The sequence below is a fragment of the Nerophis lumbriciformis genome, linkage group LG16 (genome assembly GCF_033978685.3).
Source record: "Nerophis lumbriciformis linkage group LG16, RoL_Nlum_v2.1, whole genome shotgun sequence".
Lineage (NCBI taxonomy): Eukaryota > Metazoa > Chordata > Actinopteri > Syngnathiformes > Syngnathidae > Nerophis > Nerophis lumbriciformis.
Window position 1 is genome coordinate 27,065,263 of NC_084563.2, and position 23,248 is coordinate 27,088,510.

The following is a 23,248-nucleotide window of genomic DNA, read 5'->3' on the forward strand; positions in this document are numbered from 1 at the left end:
ACTCCATCACTTCATTAAAGGACTTAAATGATTCCAAGGACATTAAAGGACTCCAATAACATCACAGGACTTCATCAAAGGTCCTCTCCATGCGAGAGGAGGATGTACGCCGGCAGTTCTTGAAGCTGAACACGCGGAAGGCCCCTGGCCCGGATGATGTCTCCCCCTCCACCTTGAGACACTGTGCGGAACAGCTGGCTCCTGTCTTCACTGACATTTTAACGCCTCTCTGGGGCTATGCCGCGTGCCGTCCTGCTTCAAGACGTCCACCATCGTCCCTGTCCCCAAGAAAACACGGATCACAGGACTTAATGACTACAGGCTGGTGGCGCTGACGTCTGTGGTCATGAAGTCCTTTAAGCGCTTGGTCCTGCCCCACCTCAAGGACCCACTGCAATTCGCCTACAGAGCCAACAGGTCTGTGGATGATGCAGCGAACCTGGCCCTCCACTTCATCTTGGAGCATCTGGACTCCCCAGGAACCTACGCCAGGATCCTATTTGTGGACTTCAGCTCTGCCTTCAACACCATCATAAACATTGATTGATTGATTGATTGATCCTCCCTGGACTGCTACGAGACAAGCTCTACCAGCTCAGCGTGCCCGACTCCCTCTGCAGTTGGATCAATGACTTCGTGATGGACAGAAGACAGCCCGTGCGGCTGGGGAAGATTGTCTCGGACAGTCGAACCACGAACACTGGTACTCCTCAGGGCTGTGTACTTTCCCCCTGGCTCTTCTCCCATGTATACAAACTGCTGCACCTCCAGTCACCAGTCGGTAAAGCTGCTCAAGTTTGCAGACAACACTACCCTCATCGGGCTCTTTTTGGATGGCGACGAGTCCGCCTACAGGAGAGAGGTGGACCGGCTGGCGTCCTGGTGCAGCCTCAACAACCTGGAGCTGAACGCCCAGAAAACAGTGGAGATGATCTTGGACTTCAGGAAAGTCAAAGCCCCACCATACCCCCTAACCCTGATTGACTCTCCCACCCCCGTCTCCATTGTGGACTCCATCCGTTTCTTGGGCACCACCATCACCCAGGGCCTCAAGTGGGAGCCGACCATCAGCAGACGATGTACTTCCTGAGGCAGCTGAAGAAACTGAAGGTGCCGACCGAGATGCTGGTGCAGTTCTACTCAACCATCATAGAGTCCATCCTCACCTCCGCCATCACCGTGTGGTTCCGCGGCGCCACAATCCGGGACAAGTATCGACTGCAGCGCATGGTACGTGCTGCTGAGAAGGTGATTGTCTGCTAACTCCCACCCCTCAAGGACCTGTTCTTCTCCAGGACCAGGAGGTGTGTGGGTCGGATCACAGCTGACTCTTCTCACCCTGGACACAAACTATTCTCCCCTCTCCCCTCTGGCAGGAGACTACGGTCAATCCAGACCCACACCTCACGCCACCTGAACAGTTTTCCCCCTCGGCCATCAGGCACATGAACGATCACAAGATCTGATAGCTCAGTTCCAGCTCATGTTATTATATTCTGTGTTATATGTGTTTTATGTTGCACCATTGCACCAAGTAAAATTCCGAGTTTGTGAACCCGTTCTCAAACAATGGCAATAAAAACTCTTCTGATTCTGATTCTGATTCTGATTTGATTTCTCCAGTGCTTTTAACACCATTCTGCCAATTCTGATGAGTGACAAGTTGCTCAGGATGGGTGTCAATTCATCCATTGTCTCCTGGATCACTGATTACTTGTCTGATAGGTCCCAGTTTGTGCGACTGGGGAGCTCCCTGTCTGATACTGTGGTCAGACAGGGAGCTCAGACTTCCAGTATTGTTCCAGGTCGTGCCACCTGCTAAAATACTCTGATGACTCTGCTGTGGTCGGGTGTATCGGAGAGGGACAGGAATTGGAGTACAGGACACTGATCAATGACTTTGTGGAGTGGTCTCAGGCCAACCATCTGCTCCTTAATTTGGACAAGACCAAGGAGCTGGTCATCGACTTCAGGAGGAAAATTACCTCTGTGGAGCCCACCAAAATCCAGGGCCGGGAGGTGGCAGTAGTGGGGCAGTGGTTGTGAGCAACATAGCAATAATATTGTAAATAAAATATTGTTTGTCGTGCTTTCACCTTTTTGTAAAAGTCCAACATTGCTTAATATTTTTAGGTTGGCTTGATCCAACATTGATATCGGTTTGATAAAATAACACATATTGGATCGATATGCATGTAAAATATCCGATACATGCAGTGACGCAGCGGGTTTACTTGTGTGTGATATCATGTGTGATACAGGAAGTCCTGCAGTGTGTTATTTGTGTGTGATATCATGTGCGATACAGGCAGTCCTGAGAGTGCTTACTTGTGTGTGATATTATGTGCGATACAAGCAGTCCTGAGAGTGTTTACTTGTGTCTGATATCATGTGCGATACAAGCAGTCCTGTAGTGTTGACTTGTGTGTAATATTATGTGCGATACAAGCAGTCCTGCAGTGTGTTTACTTGGGTATGATATTATGTGCGATACAGGCAGTCCTGTAGCGTGTTTTTTGTGTGTTATATAATGTGCGATACAAGCAGTCCCACAGCATGTTTACTTGTGTGTGATATCACGTGCGATACAAGCGGTCCCCACATCATGTTTACTTGTGTGTGATATTATGTGCAATACAGGCAGTCCTGTATTTGTGTGTGATACCATGTGCGATACAAGCAGTCCCGCAGCATGTTTACTTGTGTGTGATATCATGTCTGATACAAGCAAGCCTGCAGTGTTTACTTGTGTGTGATATCATGTGCGATACAAGCAGTTCTGCAGCGTGTTTGCGTGTGTGATATCATGTCCGATACAAGCAATCCTGCAGAGTGTTTACTTGTGTGTGATATCATGTGCGATACAAGCAGTCCCGCAGCATGTTTACATGTGTGTGATATCATGTTCGATACAAGCAGTTCTGCAGCATATTTACTTGTGTGTGATGTCATGTGTGATACAAGCAGACCTGCAGCCTGTTAACTTGTGTGTGTTATCATGCGCGATACAAGCAGTCCTGCAGCATATTTACTTGTGTGTGATGTCATGTGCGATACAAGCAGTCGCGCAGCATGTTTACGTGTGTGTGATATAATGTGCGATACAAGCAGTCCTGCAGCGTGTTTACTTGTGTGTGATGTCATGTGCGATACAAGCAGACCTGCAGCCTGTTGACGTGTGTGTGTTATCATGTGCGATACAAGCAGTCCTGCAGCATATTTACTTGTGTGTGATATCAAGTGCGATACAAGCAGTCCCTGTTTTTATACTGACCATCGTTCTCTCTTGGACTCATTGCACTTGATCAAACCTTTTTCTGAATATTCCATAGTACAAATAACAAAAGTATTGATTCTTACTGATATCGTATTGGCTCAATATCAGTATCGGCCAATACCAAAAATAAAACCCAGCAGAAAGACTGTAAAAGTGATTAAAATGAATATTAAAGACCTGAACTAATCAGACAGTTTTAATGATGTTATTATTATGAGGCTACTTTTCAATTTCTCACAGGAGAGAAGTCAAACATTTTCCTTCCCAAAAGCGGATGCAAGTGACAAAGCAGTTTTCTCCCAGCCGGATGTTTCCGCCGTTGATGGATTGTGGATGAGCGATGGCTCTGATATGACGTGTGACGGGAGAGCAAAACAGTTGTTTGTTAGCACAACAAAGCCGTTTGTCTCTCAGCAGCGTTCCCTCAAAGTGGACTAGAAATGATCAACATTCTTCAACTTATTCATCTTCTTCACTCTTCATTTGTGTTGACGGACAAGCGGCCCCAACGTCTCTGCAGGAAACTCCTTCAGTCACCAGCCACTTACAATTTTCTCTCCGTCTGGTCTGACAGGCGAGCAGAATAATGAACGCCATGCTTATAGTAATCATATTAGCAATATCAGCAGGAAGGAGATATCAGGACAATAATAATAATCTTATATAAGCAATAATACATTAAGAAGTATATAATAATCAATTCAGTTCGGTTTATTTCGAAAAATGCATAGAATGACATGTCCGAAAAGGAGCAGGAAGAAGCAGAGCTTATTTAATCCTACCCCATTTTATATCATAGCAGTCTTATCCCTGCAGACTGTTTACTTGTGTGTGATATCATGTGCAATACAAGCAGTCCCGCAGCATGTTTACTTGTGTGTGATATCATGTGCGATACAAGCAGTCTGCAGCATGTTTATTTGTGTGTGATGTCATGTGCGATACAAGCAGTCTGCAGCATGTTTATTTGTGTGTGATGTCATATGTGATACAAGCAGTCCCGCAGCGTGTTTACTTGTGTGTGATATCATGTGCAATACAAGCAGTCCCGCAGCATGTTTACTTGTGTGTGATATCATGTGCGATACAAGCTGTCCGCAGCATGTTTACTTGTGTGTGATATTATGTGTGATACAAGCAGTTCCACAGCATGTTTACTTGGGTGTGATATCATGTGCACTACAATCGGTCCCCACAGCATGTGTACTTGTGTGTGATATCATGTCCGATACAAGCAGTCCTGCAGAGTGTTTACTTGTGTGTGATATCATGTGCGATACAAGCAGTCCTGCAGCTTGTTTACTTGTGTGTGATATTATGTGCGATACAAGCAGTTCTGCAGAGTGTTTACTTGTGTGTGAAATCATGTGCAATACAAGCAGTCCCGCAGCATGTTTACTTGTGTGTGATATCATGTCCGATACAAGCAATCCTGCAGAGTGTTTACTTGTGTGTGATATAATGTGCGATACAGGCAGTCCTGCAGACTGTTTACTTGTGTGTAATGTCATGTCTGATACAAGCAGTTCTGCAGAGTGTTTACTTGTGTGTGATATCAAGTCCGATACAAGCAGTTCTGCAGCGTGTTTACTTGTGTGTGATATCATGTGCGATACAAGCGGTCCCCGCAGCGTGTTTACTTGTGTGTGATATCATGTGCGATACAAGCAGTCCTGCAGCGTGTTTACTTGTGTGTGATATCATGTGCGATACAAGTGGTCCCTGCAGCGTATTTACTTATGTGTGATATCATGTGCAATAAAAGCAGTCCTGCAGCGTGTTTACTTGTGTGTGATATCACATGCGATACAAGCGGTCCCCGCAGCGTGTTTTCTTGTGTGTGATATCATGTGCGATACAAGCAGTTCCGCAGCATGTTTACTAGTGTGTGATATCATGTCCGATACAAGCAGTCCCACAGAGTGTTTACTTGTGTGTGATATCATGTGCGATACAAGCAGCGCTGCAGCGTGTTTACTTGTGTGTGATATCATGTGCGATACAAGCAGTCCTGCAGTGTGTTTATTTGTGTGTGATATCATGTGCGATACAAGCGGTCCCAGCAGCGTGTTTATGTGTGTGTGATATCATGTGCGATACAGGCAGTCCTGCAGCATGTTATTTGTGTGTGATATCATGTGCGATACAGGCAGTCCTGAGAGTGTTTACTTGTGTAAAATTTCCAGGAAGATCCCATTGAAATAATTAGGGCATTTTTCCAAGTTGCAATATTCCCACATTTTTCAGCCTATTCAAACCATTTCAACATCATCAACATATTCAACTCATCCTGGACATTCAAACTACCATTTTCCTACATCCATCACATTTCCAGGAATTCACGGTTTTCTTGTAACTTATTTCCACCTTTAAGTTGGACTACTCCTTTCACATTTTTCAACCCATTTCAACCGTTCCACCGTCAAAACACTCCTCATATTCAGGACAAAAAAAAGTTGGTTAAAGAACTACAAAAATTCCCGGTTTTCCCGAAATTCCAGGAATTTCTTAATTAAAAACAGTTACTACTTCAACATTTCTTGACCGATTTAAACGATTCCAACACCAACCAATTCAGCTCATTCAAGACATTCATGCTCCTAATTATTTTCCAAAAAATCCCGCTTTTTCCAAAATTTCAAAATTTCCAGGAAGTTCCCATCGAAATGAATGGAACATTTTTCCAAGTTGCACAATTCCCACATTTTTCAACCTATTCAAACCATTCCAACATCAACATATTCAACTCATCCTGGACATTCAAACTACCATTTTTCCACATTCAACACTTTTCCAGGAATTCCCATTTTTTGGTAACTTATTTCCACCCTTAAGTTCAACTACTCATTTCACATTTTTGAACCCATTTCAACCGTTCCACCGTCAAAACACTCCTCATATTCAGGAAAAAAAACAAGTTGGTTAAAGAACTAAAAAAATTCCCGTTTTTCCCGAAATTCCAGGAATTTCTTAATTAAAAACTGTTACTACTTCAACATGTCTTGACCGATTTAAACAATTCCAACGCCAACTAATTCAGCTCATTCAGGACATTCATGCTCTTAATCATTTTCCAAAAAATCCCGCTTTTCCCAAAATTCCCAAATTTCCAGGAAGTTCCCATTGAAATGAATGGGACATTTTTCCAAGTTGCACAATTCTCACATTTTTCAACCTATTCAAACCATTCCACCTTCAACACATTCAACTCATTCTGGACATTCAAACTATTATTTTTACACATTCAAAACATTTCCAGGAATTCCCTTTTTTTGTAACTTATTTCCACCCTTAAGTTCGACTACGTCTTTCACATTTTTCAACCGATTTCAACCGTTCCACCGTCAAAACACTCTTTATATTCAGGACAAAAACCAAGTTGGTTAAAGAACTAGAAAAATTCCCGTTTTTCCCGAAATTCCAGGAATTTCTTAATTAAAAACTGTTACTACTTCAACATTTCTTGACCGATTTAAACAATTCCAACGCCAACCAATTCAGCTCATTCAGGACATTCATGCTTCATAGCATTTTCCAAAAAATCCCGCTTTTCCCAAAATTCCCAAATTTCCAGGAAGTTCCCATTGAAATGAATGGGACATTTTTCCAAGTTGCACAATTCTCACATTTTTCAACCTATTTAAACCATTCCAACATCATCAACATATTCAACTCATCCTGGACATTCAAACTACCATTTTTTTACACATTCAACAAATTTCCAGGAATTCCTGATTTTTTGTAACTTATTTCCACCCTTAAGTTCGACTACTCCTTTCACATGTTTTAACCCATTTCAACCGTTCCACCATCAAAAAACTCCTCATATTCAGGACAAAAACCAAGTTGGTTAAAGAACTAGAAAATTTCACGGTTTTCCCGAAATTCCAGGAATTTCTTAATTAAAAACTGTTACTAATTCAACATTTCTTGACCGATTTAAACAATTCCAACACCAATCAATTCAGCTCATTCAGGACATTCATGCTCCTAATCATTTCCCAAACAATCCCATTTTTCCCAAAATTCCCAAATTTCAAGGAAGTTCCCATTGAAATGAATGGGGCATTTTTCCAAGTTGCACAATTCCCACATGTTTCAACCTATTTAAACCATTCCAACATCATCAACATATTCAACTCATCCTGGACATTCAAACTACCATTTTTTTACACATTCAACAAATTTCCAGGAATTCCTGATTTTTTGTAACTTATTTCCACCCTTAAGTTCGACTACTCCTTTCACATGTTTTAACCCATTTCAACCGTTCCACCGTCAAAAAACTCCTCATATTCAGGACAAAAACCAAGTTGGTTAAAGAACTAGAAAATTTCACGGTTTTCCCGAAATTCCAGGAATTTCTTAATTAAAAACTGTTACTAATTCAACATTTCTTGACCGGTTTAAACAATTCCAACACCAATCAATTCAGCTCATTCAGGAAATTCATGCTCCTAATCGTTTTCCAAAAAATCCCGCTTTTCCCAATACTCCCAAATTTCCAGGATTTTTCCATTGAAATGAATGGGACATTTTTCGAAGTTGCACAATTCCCAAATTTTTCAATCTTTTCAAACCATTTCAACATCAACACATTCTACTCATCCTGGACATTCAACCTAACACTTTCCCAAGTTCCGAACCAAATTCCGGTTTTCCTGGAAATTTGAAGTCTTCAACATTGAAACCATTCCAACATTCAAACTATTCTTACATTCATATTACATTCTGTCAGCATTTCACTTCAACATTCACATGCAATTCCTTCAGGAATTGCCTCATCTAGTTATTATCATCATTAAATAAGCTGTGCTTCATCCTACTCCTTTTCATGCATGTTGAATTGTGCATGTTGAATTCCTCGATGTAACCTCGCTCAGCTTGTTGCAAACAAACAACAAATAAAAGCGATACCTTATGTCTGAATCTCAAGACGGGCTGAGAGGGCGGCGACAACAATCCCTCATCGGCGGGCTTCCCGTCGGCGCCAAGTGCCGCCACCGCCGCCATCAGGAAGGCCGCGTATCTCCACCATCTTGCAGTCGCCATCGCCGCTGTCCTGGCCAAACACAAACACAATGGTGAAGATGCTGTTACCCATTTTAAAGTCAGGCTATCAATGCAACCTCCAGATTACATCTGCTCGGAATCAATTAGGAGAGGATAGACGTCAGCAGGAGACAAAGAGACGGCCAATTAAGACAATTAAAGTCAAGCCTGCGACTTAATTAGGCTCTCACTCAAGACGTCTCGCGAGCAAACATGTTTATTCATACCCGCAGTCGGAGAAGTCACTTTCAACTTGCGCTCGCCTAACGGCTCAATTATTCATCTTCTTGAGTAAAAATAAGTTTGCCAAGGAAGGAGAGTGAAGCAAAACAAAATACATCACAAAAAACAACACGTGTTGGAAATGTGAATTTGCAGGAAAAACACCAACGCATTATTAAATACACGCGGTGCAAAGCTTATGTAACGCCAAATGAGACATATTCATTTTCACGGGTGCAAATAAAGACTGTCAAACATCACCAAAAAATGTTCATGAGTAAAACGTTTTTGTAACATAATATGAGACATAATAATTTTCACGAGTGCACATAAGGACTGTCAAACATCACCAAAAATGTTTATTATATTACAAAGTTTTTGTAACGTAATATGAGACAATCATTTTCAGGTGCATATATATATATATATATATATATATATATATATATATATATATATATATATATATATATATATATATAAATATATATATATATATTTATATATATATGTGTGTGCATAAATATATATATATATATATATATATATATATATATATATATACATATATATATATATATATATATATATATATATATATATATATATATTTATGCACACACATATATATATAAATATATACGCATATATATATATATATATATATATACATATATATATATATATATATATATATACATATAAATATATATATATATATTATATACATATAAATATATATATATGTGTGTGTATATATATATATGCATATATATATATATATATATATATATATATACATATATATGTGTGTTTGTATATACACTCTCATATATATATATATATATATATATATATATATATAAATATATATATATACATGTGTGTGTGTGTATATATATATATATATATATGCATATATATATATATATATATATATATATATATATACACACACACACACATACATATATATATATATATATATATATGTGGGCCATGTGACGTCAGATGAAACAAAAATTTAGCTGTTTGGCCATAATACCCAGCAATACTTAGAACAGGTCAAAGGTCACGCACTGACCAAACAAGGAAGACCGCATCCTCGTCACTTTAAGATGAACACGAGCATAATTACAATTTCCACTTCAACGTCTTTATAATCGTGCGTCAGATTAAAATATCTCATTAGCGGACTTCTCGTTAGCAACTTAGCAATCATGTTCTTCTTAAAAAAGGAGTTCGATTAGATCTCCTCCTCTTTGATCGTCGCCCGGCTCAACCTGTCGCTCTCACTCGGAAGTCACATCCTCGCAACGCTAATTAGAGCTGAATATGTAAGGGAGACAATTCCCCCCCCCCCAAAAAGTAATTAAGGTAAAAATGATGCTGGCTAAAAATTGCCACGTTGACTCTTGAAAGACTTCACAGCACAAGTCTTTAAGTCGTTCTTGGCCGCTTAATCCACCAGGACGGGCAATTGTTGTTTGAACCCATATTCAGTTGAATATGCTACAAAGACAACATATTTGATGTTCAAACTCATAAACATTTTTTTTTTTTGCAAATAATCATTAACTTTAGAATTTGATGCCAGCAACACGTGACAAAGAAGTTGGGAAAGATGGCAATAAATACTGATAAAGTTGAGGAATGCTCATCAAACACTTATTTGGAACATCCCACAGGTGAACAGGCAAATTGGGAACAGGTGGGTGCCATGATTGGGTAAAAAAGTAGATTCCATGAAATGCTCAGTCATTCACAAACAAGGATGGGGCGAGGGTCACCACTTTGTCAACAAATGCGTGAGCAAATTGTTGAATAGTTTAAGAAAAACCTTTCTCAACCAGCTATTGCAAGGAATTTAGGGATTTCACCATCTACGCTCCGTAATATCATCAAAGGGTTCAGAGAATCTGGAGAAATCACTGCACGTAAGCAGCTAAGCCCATGACCTGCGATCCCTCAGGCTGTACTGCATCAACAAGCAACATCAGTGTATAAAGGATATCACCACATGGGCTCAGGAACACTTCAGAAACCCACTGTCAGTAATGACAGTTGGTCGCTACATCTGTAAGTGCAAGTTAAAACTCTCCTATGCAAGGCGAAAACCGTTTATCAACAACACCCAGAAACGCCGTCGGCTTCGCTGCGCCTGAGCTCATCTAAGATGGACTGACACAAAGTGGAAAAGTGTTCTGTGGTCTGACGAGTCCACATTTCAAATTGTTTTTGGAAACTGTGGATGTCGTGTCCTCCGGACCAAAGAGGAAAAGAACCATCCGGATTGTTATAGGCGCAAAGTGTAAAAGGCAGCATGTGTGATGGTATGGGGGTGTATTAGTGCCCAAGACATGGGTAACTTACACATTTGTGAAGGCACCATTAATGCTGAAAGGTACATACAGGTTTTGGAGCAACATATGTTGCCATCCAAGCAGCGTTACCATGGACGCCCCTGCTTATTTCAGTAAGACAATGCCAAGCCCCGTGTTACATCAACGTGGCTTCATAGTAAAAGAGTGCGTGTACTAGACTGGCCTTCCTGTAGTCCAGACCTGTCTCCCATTAAAAATGTGTGGCGCATTTTGAAGCCTAAAATAGCACAACAGAGACCCCCGGACTGTTGAACAACTTAAGCTGTACATCAAGCAAGAATGGGAAATAATTCCACCTGATTTAGTTATTGCATGGAAAGTGCAAAAGAATGAAACGTGAATGAATCCAATCTGTCAAAGTGGTCCATCAAAGAGGTGTGGGGCGGGACCCACGATCTGATTGGTCGATTCAGTACAGAAGCGTGTGCCTCCCTTTTAAACGAGGCCGACTAGCAACACAACTGAGTGGAGGTTGTGAAAAAAGGTTTTAACTGGCTTTCTTCCCCGTGGCCCAGCTCTCACCTTATCAAGCGGGTGGTGTTCTATCCCACAGGATATCCGCTACGTCCCGTTTGAAAGGCGGCAGCAGCTGCTGGTTCTCCGCCTTTGCTGCAGCCGCCAGATAAAGCAGCTGGATGACTTTTCTCTGCTTTATCTCCTCTTGGCACCCACCCAATCTATCTGTGTGTTAAATGACTTATTAATGGAGACTATACTGCAGGATGCTCAACACACACACCAATAGCGGACCCTCTAAAGCAGTGGTGTCCAAAGTGTGGCCCGGGGGCCATTTGTGACCTGTAGGTAAAGCCTTCTACAAGCCCCGTTTCCAAATGAGTTGGGAAATTGTGTTAGATGTAAATATAAACGGAATACAATGATTTGCAAATCCTTTTCAACCCATATTCAGTTGAATATGCTACAAAGACAACATATTTTATGTTCAAACTCATAAACTTTAATTTTTTTTGCAAATAATAATTAACTTCGAATTTCATGGCTGCAACACGTGCCAAAGTAGTTGGGAAAGGGGATGTTCACCACTGTGTTACTTGGCCTTTCCTTTTAACAACACTCAGTAAAGGTTTGGGAACTGAGGAGACACATTTTTTAAGCTTCTCAGGTGGAATTCTTTCCCATTCTTGCTTGATGTACAGCTTAAGTTGTTCAACAGTCCGGGGGTCTCTGTTGTGCTATTTTAGGCTTCACATTGCGCCACACATTTTCAATGGGAGACAGGTCTGGACTACAGGCAGGCCAGTCCTCTTTTACTATGAAGCCACGTTGATGTAACACGTGGCTTGGCATTGTCTTGCTGAAATAAGCAGGGGCGTCCATGGTAACGTTGCTTGGATGGCAACATATGTTGCTCCAAAACCTGTATGTACCTTTCAGCATTAATGGTGTCTTCACAGATGTGTAAGTTACCCATGTCTTGGGCACTAATACACCCCCATACCATCACACATGCTGGCTTTTCAACTTTGCGCCTATAACAATCTGGATGGTTCTTTTCCTCTTTGGTCCGGAGGACACAACGTCCACAGTTTCCTAAAACAATTTGAAATGTAGACTCGTCATACCACAGAACACTTTTCCACTTTGTATCAGTCCATCTTAGATGAGCTCAGGCCCAGCGAAGCCGACGGCGTTTCTGGGTGTTGTTGATAAACGGTTTTCGTCTTGCATAGGAGAGTTTTAACTTGCACTTACAGATGTAGCGACCAACTGTAGTTACTGACAGTGGGTTTCTGAAGTGTTCCTGAGCCCATGTGGTGATATCCTTTACACACTGATGTCGCTTGTTGATGCAGTACAGCCTGAGGGATCGAAGGTCACGGGCTTAGCTGCTTACGTGCAGTGATTTCTCCAGATTCTCTGAACCCTTTGATGATATTACGGAGCGTAGATGGTGAAATCCCTAAATTCCTTGCAATAGCTGGTTGAGAAAGGTTTTTCTTAAACTGTTCAACAATTTGCTCACGCATTTGTTGACAAAGTGGTGACCCTCGCCCCATCCTTGTTTGTGAATGACTGAGCATTTCATGGAATCTGCTTTTATACCCAATCATGGCACCCACCTGTTCCCAATTTGCCTGCACACCTGTGGGATGTTCCAAATAAGTGTTTGATGAGCATTCCTCAACTTTATCAGTATTTATTGCCACCTTTCCCAACTTCTTTGTCACGTGTTGCTGGCAACAAATTCTAAAGTTAATGATTATTTGCAAAAAAAAAATGTTTATGAGTTGGAACATCAAATATGTTGTCTTTGTAGCATATTCAACTGAATATGCGTTGAAAATGATTTGCAAATCATTGTATTCCGTTTATATTTACATCTAACACAATTTCCCAACTCATATGGAAACGGGGTTTGTAATATTGGCATGCTGGAGTTTACAAACCCCAAAAGCAGTGAAGTTGTCACATTGTGTAAATGGTAAATAAAAAGAGAATGCAACAAATCCTTTTCATTTTATATTCAATTGAATAGACTGCAAAGACAAGATATTTAACGTTCAAACTGGAAAACTGTGTTATTTTTTTGCAAATATTAGCTCATTTGGAATTTGATGCCTGCAACATGTTTCAAAAAAGCTGGCACAAGCGGCAAAAAAGACCGAGTATGTTGAGGAATGCTCATCAAAGACGTATATCAAGCTCTGATAGCTCAGTTAAAGCTATTTTTATTACCAAATCTGTGTTATATGTGTTTTATGTTGCACCATTACACCAAGAACAATTCTTTGTTTGTGAACCTGTTGTCAAACAATGGTAATAAAATTTATTCTGATTCCGATTCTGATTTGGAACATCCCACAGGTGAACGGGCAAATTGGGAACAGGTGGGTGCCATGATTGGGTTTAAAAGTAGATTCCATGAAATGCTCAGTCATTCACAAACAAGGATGGGGCGAGGGTCACCACTTTGTCAACAAATGCGTGAGCAAATTGTTGAACAGTTTAAGAAAAACCTTTCTTAACCAGCTATTGCAAGGAATTTAGGGATTTCACCATCTACGGTCCGTAATATCATCAAAGGGTTCAGAGAATCTGGAGAAATCACTGCACGTAAGCGGCGAGTCTGTCACCTTGGATCCCTTAGGCGGCACTGCGTCAAAAAGCGACATCAGTGTGTAAAGGATATCGCCACATGGGCTCAGGAACACTTCAGAAAACCACTGGAGCCTTGAGTAATGGTCGATACAGATACAGATCTTAAACGGTATCAGCAGGAATCACACATACTTTTATCATTTTGCAGTGTGGAATGTTAAAAAAGGTTTGATCAAGTGAAATGCGTCAAAAAGAGAACAATGAATAACAGCACTTGTGTGAATCATCCGGAATATAATCATGCCGTCATTAAGTTGTAGTGGAGTGGTAAATGTTTTAGCGACACATAGTGCTCACAACAATGAATTACGTCAAGCTCATGATGCAGTAAGTGGAATGATGCGGACACATTTGTTACTTTCTAATTCTGCCTTGGAGTCTTTTTATGTTTAAGTAAAACACAACTATAAATATTTGATGGTTTTTTACATTGACAAATGTGCTGTTTTATTGTTCAGTGATTATTAACCTATGTCTAGCGTGTGTGCTATTGTGTGCTTAGCTGTTGTGTAGCTGCTAGCTCCTAATAGCCTCCAGCCTGGCATGTTTACCTTTTGCAAAGGACTTGACTGAAATAGAGGAGAAGACCAAGATCCAGTGCTTATTGGAGATTTACATGCTCACTGATCTAATTTGATTCTTGTTTTCATCATGTCATTCACTAATAATGTCCTTTACTAATAAGCATCATGTCATTCACTAATGATGTCATTTACTAATAATGTCATTTACTAATAATGTCATTCACTAATAATGTCCTTTACTAATAATCATCATGTCATTCACTAATGATGTCATTTACTAATAATGTCATTTACTAATAATGTCATTCACTAATAATGTCATTTACTAATAATCATCATGTCATTCACTAATAATGTCATTCACTAATGATGTCATTCACTAATAATGTCATTCACTAATAATGTAATTTACTAATAATGTCATTTACTAATAATCATCATGTCATTCACTAATAATGTCATTCACTAATAATGTAATTTACTAATAATCATCATGTCATTAACTAATAATGTCATTCACTAATGATGTCATTCACTAATATTGTCATTCACTAATAATCATCATGTCATTCACTAATAATGTCATTCACTAATAATGTTATTTTCTAATAATCATCATGTCATTAACTAATAATGTCATTCACTAATGATGTCATTCCTAATAATGTCATTCACTAATAATCATCATGTCATTCACTAATAATGGCATTCACTAATGATGTCATTCACTAATAATGTCATTCACTAATAATCATCATGTCATTCACTAATAATGTCATTCACTAATAATGTCATTTACTAATAATGTCAATTACTAATAATGTCATTCACTAATAATATCATTCACTAATAATCATCATGTCATTCACTAATAATGTAATTTATTAATAATGTCATTTACTAATAATGTCATTCACTAATAATGTCATTTACTAATAATGTAATAATCATCATGTCATTCACTAATAATGTCATTCACTAATAATGTCATTTACTAATAATAATCATGTCATTAACTAATAATGTCATTCACTAATGATGTCATTCACTAATAATGTCATTCACTAATAATCATCATGTCATTCACTAATAATGTTATTTTCTAATAATCATCATGTCATTAACTAATAATGTCATTCACTAATGATGTAATTCACTAATAATGTCATTCACTAATAATCATCATGTCATTCACTAATAATGTCATTCACTAATAATGTAATTTACTAATAATGTCATTCACTAATAATGTAATTTACTAATAATGTCATTCACTAATAATCATCATGTCATTCACTAATAATGTCATTCACTAATAATGGCATTTACTAATAATGTCATTTACTAATAATGTCATTCACTAATAATGTAATTTACTAATAATGTCATTCACTAATAATCATCATGCCATTCACTAATAATGTCATTCACTACTAATGTAATTTACTAATAATGCCATTCACTAATAATGTCATTTACTAATAATGTCATTCACTAATAATCATCATGTCATTCACTAATAATGTCATTCACTACTAATGTAATTTACTAATAATGTCATTCACTAATAATGTCATTTACTAATAATGTCATTCACTAATAATCATCATGTCATTTACTAATAATGTCATTTACTAATCATGTCATTCACTAATAATGTAATTTACTAATAATGTAATTTCCTAATAATATCATTCACTAATAATGTAATTAACTAATAATGTCATTTACTAATAATGTCATTTACTAATAATGTCATTCACTAATAATGTCATTCACTAATAATGTAATTTACTAATATTGTCATTCATTAATAATGTCATGTACTAGCAATGTCATTTACTAATAATGTCATTCACGAATAATCATCATGTCATTCACTAATAATGTCATTTATTAATAATGTCATTTACTAATAATGTCATTCACTAATAATGTCATTTACTAATATTGTCATTTACTAATGTCATTCACTAATAATGTCATTTACTAATAATGTCATTCACTAATAATATCATTCACTAATAATCATCATGTCATTCACTACTGTCATTCATGAATAATATCATTCACTAATAATCATGTAATTCACTAATAATTTTATTCACTAATAATCATCATGTCATTCACTAATGTCATTCATTAATAATATAATTCACTAATAATCATCATGTCATTCACTAATAATATTATTCACTAATAATCATCATGTCATTCACTAATGTCATTCATTAATAATATCATTCACTAATAATCATCATGTCATTCACTGATAATGTTATTCACTAATAATATCATTCACTAATAATCATCATGTCATTCACTAACAATCATCATGTCATTCACTATCACTAATAATGTTATTCACTAATAATATCGTTCACTAATAATCATCATGTCATTCACTAATAATGTCATCCACTAATAATATCATTCACTAATAATGTCATTTACTAATAATGTCATTCACTAATAATGTTATTCACTAATAATGTAATTTACTAATGATGTCATTCATTAATAATGCCATTTACTAATAATGTCATTCACTAATAATGTAATTTACTAATAATGACATTCACTAATAATGTCATTTACTAATAATGTAATTTACTAATGATGTCATTAACTAATAATGTCATTCACTAATAATGTCATTGATTAATAATGCCATTCACTAATAATGTTGTTGATTAATAATGTCATTCACTAATAATGGTATTCACTAATAATGTCATTTACTAATATGTCATTTACTAATAATGTCATTCACTAATAATGTAATTTACTAATAATGTCATTCACTAATAATCATCAAGCCATTCACTAATAATGTCATTCACTACTAATGTAATTTACTAATAATGTCATTCACTAATAATGTCATTTACTAATAATGTCATTCACTAATAATCATCATGTCATTCACTAATAATGTCATTCACTACTAATGTAATTTGCTAATAATGTCATTCACTAATAATGTCATTTACTAATAATGTCATTCACTAATAATCATCATGTCATTTACTAATAATGTCATTTACTAATCATGTCATTCACTAATAATGTAATTTACTAATAATGTCATTTCCTAATAATATCATTCACTAATAATGTAATTCACTAATAATGTCATTTACTAATAATGTCATTTACTAATAATGTCATTCACTAATAATGTCATTCACTAATAATGTAATTTACTAATAATGTCATTCACTAATAATGTCATGTACTAATAATGTCATTTACTAATAATGTCATTCACGAATAATCATCATGTCATTCACTAATAATGTCATTTATTAATAATGTCATTTACTAATAATGTCATTCACTAATAATGTCATTTACTAATAATGTCATTTACTAATGTCATTCACTAATAATGTCATTTACTAATAATGTCATTCACTAATAATATCATTCACTAATAATCATCATGTCATTCACTAATAATGTCATTTATTAATAATGTCATTTACTAATAATGTCAATCACTAATAATGTAATTTACTAATAATGTATTTTACTAATAATCATCATGTCATTCACTAATAATGTCATTCACTAATAATGTCATTTACTAATAATAATCATGTCATTAACTAATAATGTCATTCACTAATGATGTCATTCACTAATAATGTCATTCACTAATAATCATCATGTCATTCACTAATAATGTTATTTTCTAATAATCATCATGTCATTAACTAATAATGTCATTCACTAATGATGTAATTCACTAATAATCATCATGTCATTCACTAATAATGTCATTCACTAATAATGTAATTTACTAATAATGTCATTCACTAATAATGTAATTTACTAATAATGTCATTCACTAATAATCATCCTGTCATTCACTAATAATGCCATTCACTAATAATGGCATTTACTAATAATGTCATTTACTAATAATGTCATTCACTAATAATGTAATTTACTAATAATGTAATTCACTAATAATCATCATGCCATTCACTAATAATGTCATTCACTACTAATGTAATTTACTAATAACGTCATTCACTAATAATGTAATTTACTAATAATGTCATTCACTAATAATCATCATGTCATTCACTAATAATGTCATTCACTACTTTTAATGTAATTTACTAATAATGTCATTCACTAATAATGTCATTTACTAATAATGTCATTCACTAATAATCATCATGTCATTTACTAATAATGTCATTTACTAATCATGTCATTCACTAATAATGTAATTTACTAATAATGTCATTTCCTAATAATATCATTCACTAATAATGTCATTCACTAATAATGTCATTCACTAATAATGTCATTCACTAATAATGTAATTTACTAATAATGTCATTCACTAATAATGTCATTTACTAATAATGTCATTTACTAATAATGTCATTCACGAATAATCATCATGTCATTCACTAATAATGTCATTTATTAATAATGTAATTTACTAATAATGTCATTCACTAATAATGTCATTTACTAATAATGTCATTTACTAATGTCTTTCACTAATAATGTCATTTACTAATAATGTCATTCACTAATAGTATCATTCACTAATAATCATCATGTCATTCACTACTGTCATTCATGAATAATATCATTCACTAATAATCATCATGTCATTCACTAATAATGTTATTCACTAATAATCATCATGTCATTCACTAATGTCATTCATTAATAATATCATTCACTAATAATCATCATGTCATTCACTAATAATATTATTCACTAATAATCATCATGTCTTTCACTAATGTCATTCATTAATAATATCATTCACTAATAATCATCATGTCATTCACTGATAATGTTATTCACTAATAATATCATTCACTAATAATCATCATGTCATTCACTAACAATCATCATGTCATTCACTATCACTAATAATGTTATTCACTAATAATATCGTTCACTAATAATCATCATGTCATTCACTAATAATGTCATCCACTAATAATATCATTCACTAATAATGTCATTTACTAATAATGTCATTCACTAATAATGTTATTCACTAATAATGTAATTTACTAATGATGTCATTAACTAATAATGTCATTCACTAATAATGTCATTGATTAATAATGCCATTCACTAATAATGTTGTTGATTAATAATGTCATTCACTAATAATGGTATTCACTAATAATGTCATTTACTAATATGTCATTTACTAATAATGTCATTCACTAATAATGTCATTTACTAATAATGTCATTCACTAATAATGTCATTTACTAATAATGTCATTTACTAATAATGTCATTCACTAATAATAATAATCATCATGTCATTCACTAATGTCATTCATTAATAATATCATTCACTAATAATCATCATGTCATTCACTAATAATGTTATTCACTAATATTATCATTCACTAATAATCATCATGTCATTCACTAATAATGTCATCCACTAATAATGTCATTCACTAATAATGTAATTTACTAATAATGTAATTCACTAATAATGTTATTCACTAATAATGTAATTTACTAATGATGGCATTTACTAATAATGTCATTCACTAATAATGTCATTGATTAATAATGTCATTCACTAATAATGTCATTTACTAATAATGTCATTCACTAATAATGTCGTTCACTAATAATGTCATTGACTAATAATGTCATTCACTATTAATGCCATTGATTAATAATGTCATTCACTAATAATGTAATTCACTAATAATGTCATTTACTAATAATGTCATTCACTAATAATGTCATTCATTAATAATGTCATTGATTAATAATGTCATTCACTACTAATGTCATTGATTAATAATGTCATTCACTAATAATGTTATTCACTAATAATGTCATTCATTAATAATGTCATTGATTAATAATGTTGTTCACTACTAATGTCATTGATTAATAATGTCATTCACTAATAATGTTATTCACTAATAATGTCATTCACTAATAATGCTGACACAGCAGTTTGCTCCTTGCCGCAAATACAACACTAGCGACGATAAACTCGTCAATAAATTGCCACTTGATTTAAAGCAAGGAACATTCTCCTTCCTACTTTCTCATGCATTCCAAATCATTTGAATTGAAAAACTAACTTTTTTATCGTTAATGAGTTTGCTGTTTTAGAAAATAACCAATTAGCGGCGGGTCCTTGTTAGCTAAGTAAATTCCCCAGCTGTAATTACAGCCTTTATGTACTTGATGTATTGTTTCAACACAAAGGAAGACAATTAAAAATACAAAATGCTTTTGTATTTGCAGTGCATGATTCTAAGAATGATAGTTTAAAAGGCGAAACTTGTGTTTTGGATCCCATCAGACACACTTAATGTTCATCTGGTCCATCCAAGATACTTTGGCGTCTTTTTTTAAACATTTTTATATATTTATATATATATATATATTTATTCATTTGATAGGGAAATCATTATACAGGTCCTGAGAAAACAGATTATTTTTTCCCCTCACTCCCCAAAATAAATAAATAAAAAAAGAAAAAAAAAAGAAAAGAAAGACAAAAATGTATTAAAAAATAAATAAATAAATAAACAAAATAATAACAATACCTTAACCCCCCCCCCCCATTTCATCGGGAAATTGTAATGCAGGTACAGAAAAAACAGACATAATTCCCTCCCCGCCAAAAAAAATAAAAAATTGCAAAAAAACAAAATAGATAATTAAATAAGAATAACCCCTCACGCCCCCCATCATTTGATAGGGACATCATAATACAGGTACTGAGAAAACAGACATTTTCCCTCCCCTCCACCCCAATTTTATTTTAAAAATAAAATGCAAATAAAATGAAAAAATAAAAATAAAAACATTTATTTAAAAACAAATTACATTTAAATTTAACCCCCCCGCACTCCCCCATCATTTGATAGGGTAATCATAACACAGGTACTGAGAAAACAGATTTTTTTCTCTACACCCCCCCCAAAAGAAAACAAAAAAAATGCTACAAAGAAAATAAATAAAATAAATAAATAATTAATAAGAATAACCCCCCCAATCATTTGATAGGGAAATCATAATACAGGTACTGAGAAAACAGACATTTTTCCCACGCCTCCCCCCAATTAATACATTTATAAAATTAAAATTAAAATTAAAATAAAATAAAAAATTAGATAAATAAATAAATCAATAATTAAATAAAAATACCCCACCACCCATCATTTGATAGGGAAATCATAACACGGGTACTGAGAAAACAGGTTTCCCCCCCCAAAAAATAGTAAAAAATTACAACAAAATAACATAAAAAAAACATAAAAAATTGATTAAAAAATCAAAAATAAAAAAAAATCAATAAGAATAACCCCCCCGTCCTACATTTCAGTCACAGTGGCTAACAATGTACTGCCTTGCTCTTCACCACAAGCAGAGAGAGAATCACACCAGCTGACTAAAAGAAAAAAAAGGCAACAAAAAAACAATCAAAAATACAGAGATTTGTTACTAAATAAAACAAAAAAAATAATTTAAGTAAGTGGAAAGGTTCATAGTCAACAGTGAGTGTCACTTTTATCTTTACACACAAGATGGCGGCGCCCTGATGGCAGCGGCTTGCAGACGCTCTTGGAAGTGTAGAGCGATTTGGCAAAAATACCCGTCAATTCTGTCTATTTCATGGCTGGCTCACAGCGTGGACACTTCGTGATCAGATACGACCGACAGACGATTCTGGATGTGGATAGATCGGGCCGTTATAGGCTGAAAGATGCGGGTACTTTCGACCTCCTCGCTAGCATGGGGATTCTTCGCCGGCTACATCCAGCGGCCTCGAAAGCAGCGGAGTTAAGTGCCAGCGTGGACCGTCAACGGAAGACACGTAAGCGGTGTGAGCGGAAGCAGAAGCGGGGATGCCGAGCGGGGCTAACAACAAAGCGAAAGGCTAATCCTCAAAGAAGCGCTAGTCCGGGTGAGAAGTTTGTTAAAATAGAACTAGCCAGCGCCAGGCTGGATAATACCTGCACACATAGCAACTATTTTAGAACAATACACAACTCAAAAAATGTTTTTCTGTGTCAGAAGTAGACATGCACTCTACTGAGGTGGCAAGTTATGATGCGTTCGGTTTATCACAACATCAAGCAAACAATCGGAAAATTCCCGTCATATCAATTCCTAGATATGGTCGAAATTATTTAAAGTGCACTACACATAATAAACACAACATTATTAATATTGCTACTACGGATAATTTCAACAAAAACTCCTCAAAACAGCCCACTACCTATAATATGGGCTTCTTAAACATAAGATCATTATCTTCCAAAACGTTATTAGTTAATGAGGTCATTAGAGACAATAATCTTGACGTTATTGGTCTCGCCGAGACCTGGCTCAAACCAGACGATTTCTTTGCGCTGGGTGAGGCGTCTCCTCCTGGCTATGCGGGAGCGCATATTGCCCGTTCCATTAAAAGGGGTGGGGGAGTTGCACTCATACACAATATAAACTTTAATCTTACCCCGAACCTAAATAATAAATATAACTCATTTGAGATGCTTACTGTGAGGTTTGTCACACCGCTGCCTCTCCACCTGGCTGTTATCTACCGCCCCCCAGGACCCAATTCGGACTTCATCAGTGAATTTTCAGAGTTCGTTGCTGATTTAGTGACGCACGCCGACAATATAATCATAA

General features: G+C 35.8%; 1 protein-coding gene across 3 annotated transcripts in view; it reads right to left on the bottom strand.

Annotated features, from left to right (window-relative positions):
* Positions 1 to 23,248, bottom strand: part of fstl5 (follistatin-like 5) — a 570,108-nt gene that overhangs the window by 459,637 nt on the left and 87,223 nt on the right. For 2 of the 3 annotated variants that reach the window (XM_061976896.2, XM_061976895.2), the window contains exon 2: positions 8,195 to 8,339. In XM_061976896.2, the coding sequence (XP_061832880.1) occupies positions 8,195 to 8,329 (135 nt within the window). In that variant the 5' untranslated portion in view covers positions 8,330 to 8,339. The remainder of the gene's footprint in view (positions 1 to 8,194; positions 8,340 to 23,248) is intronic. The other variant, XM_072914911.1, reaches the window with a different exon arrangement.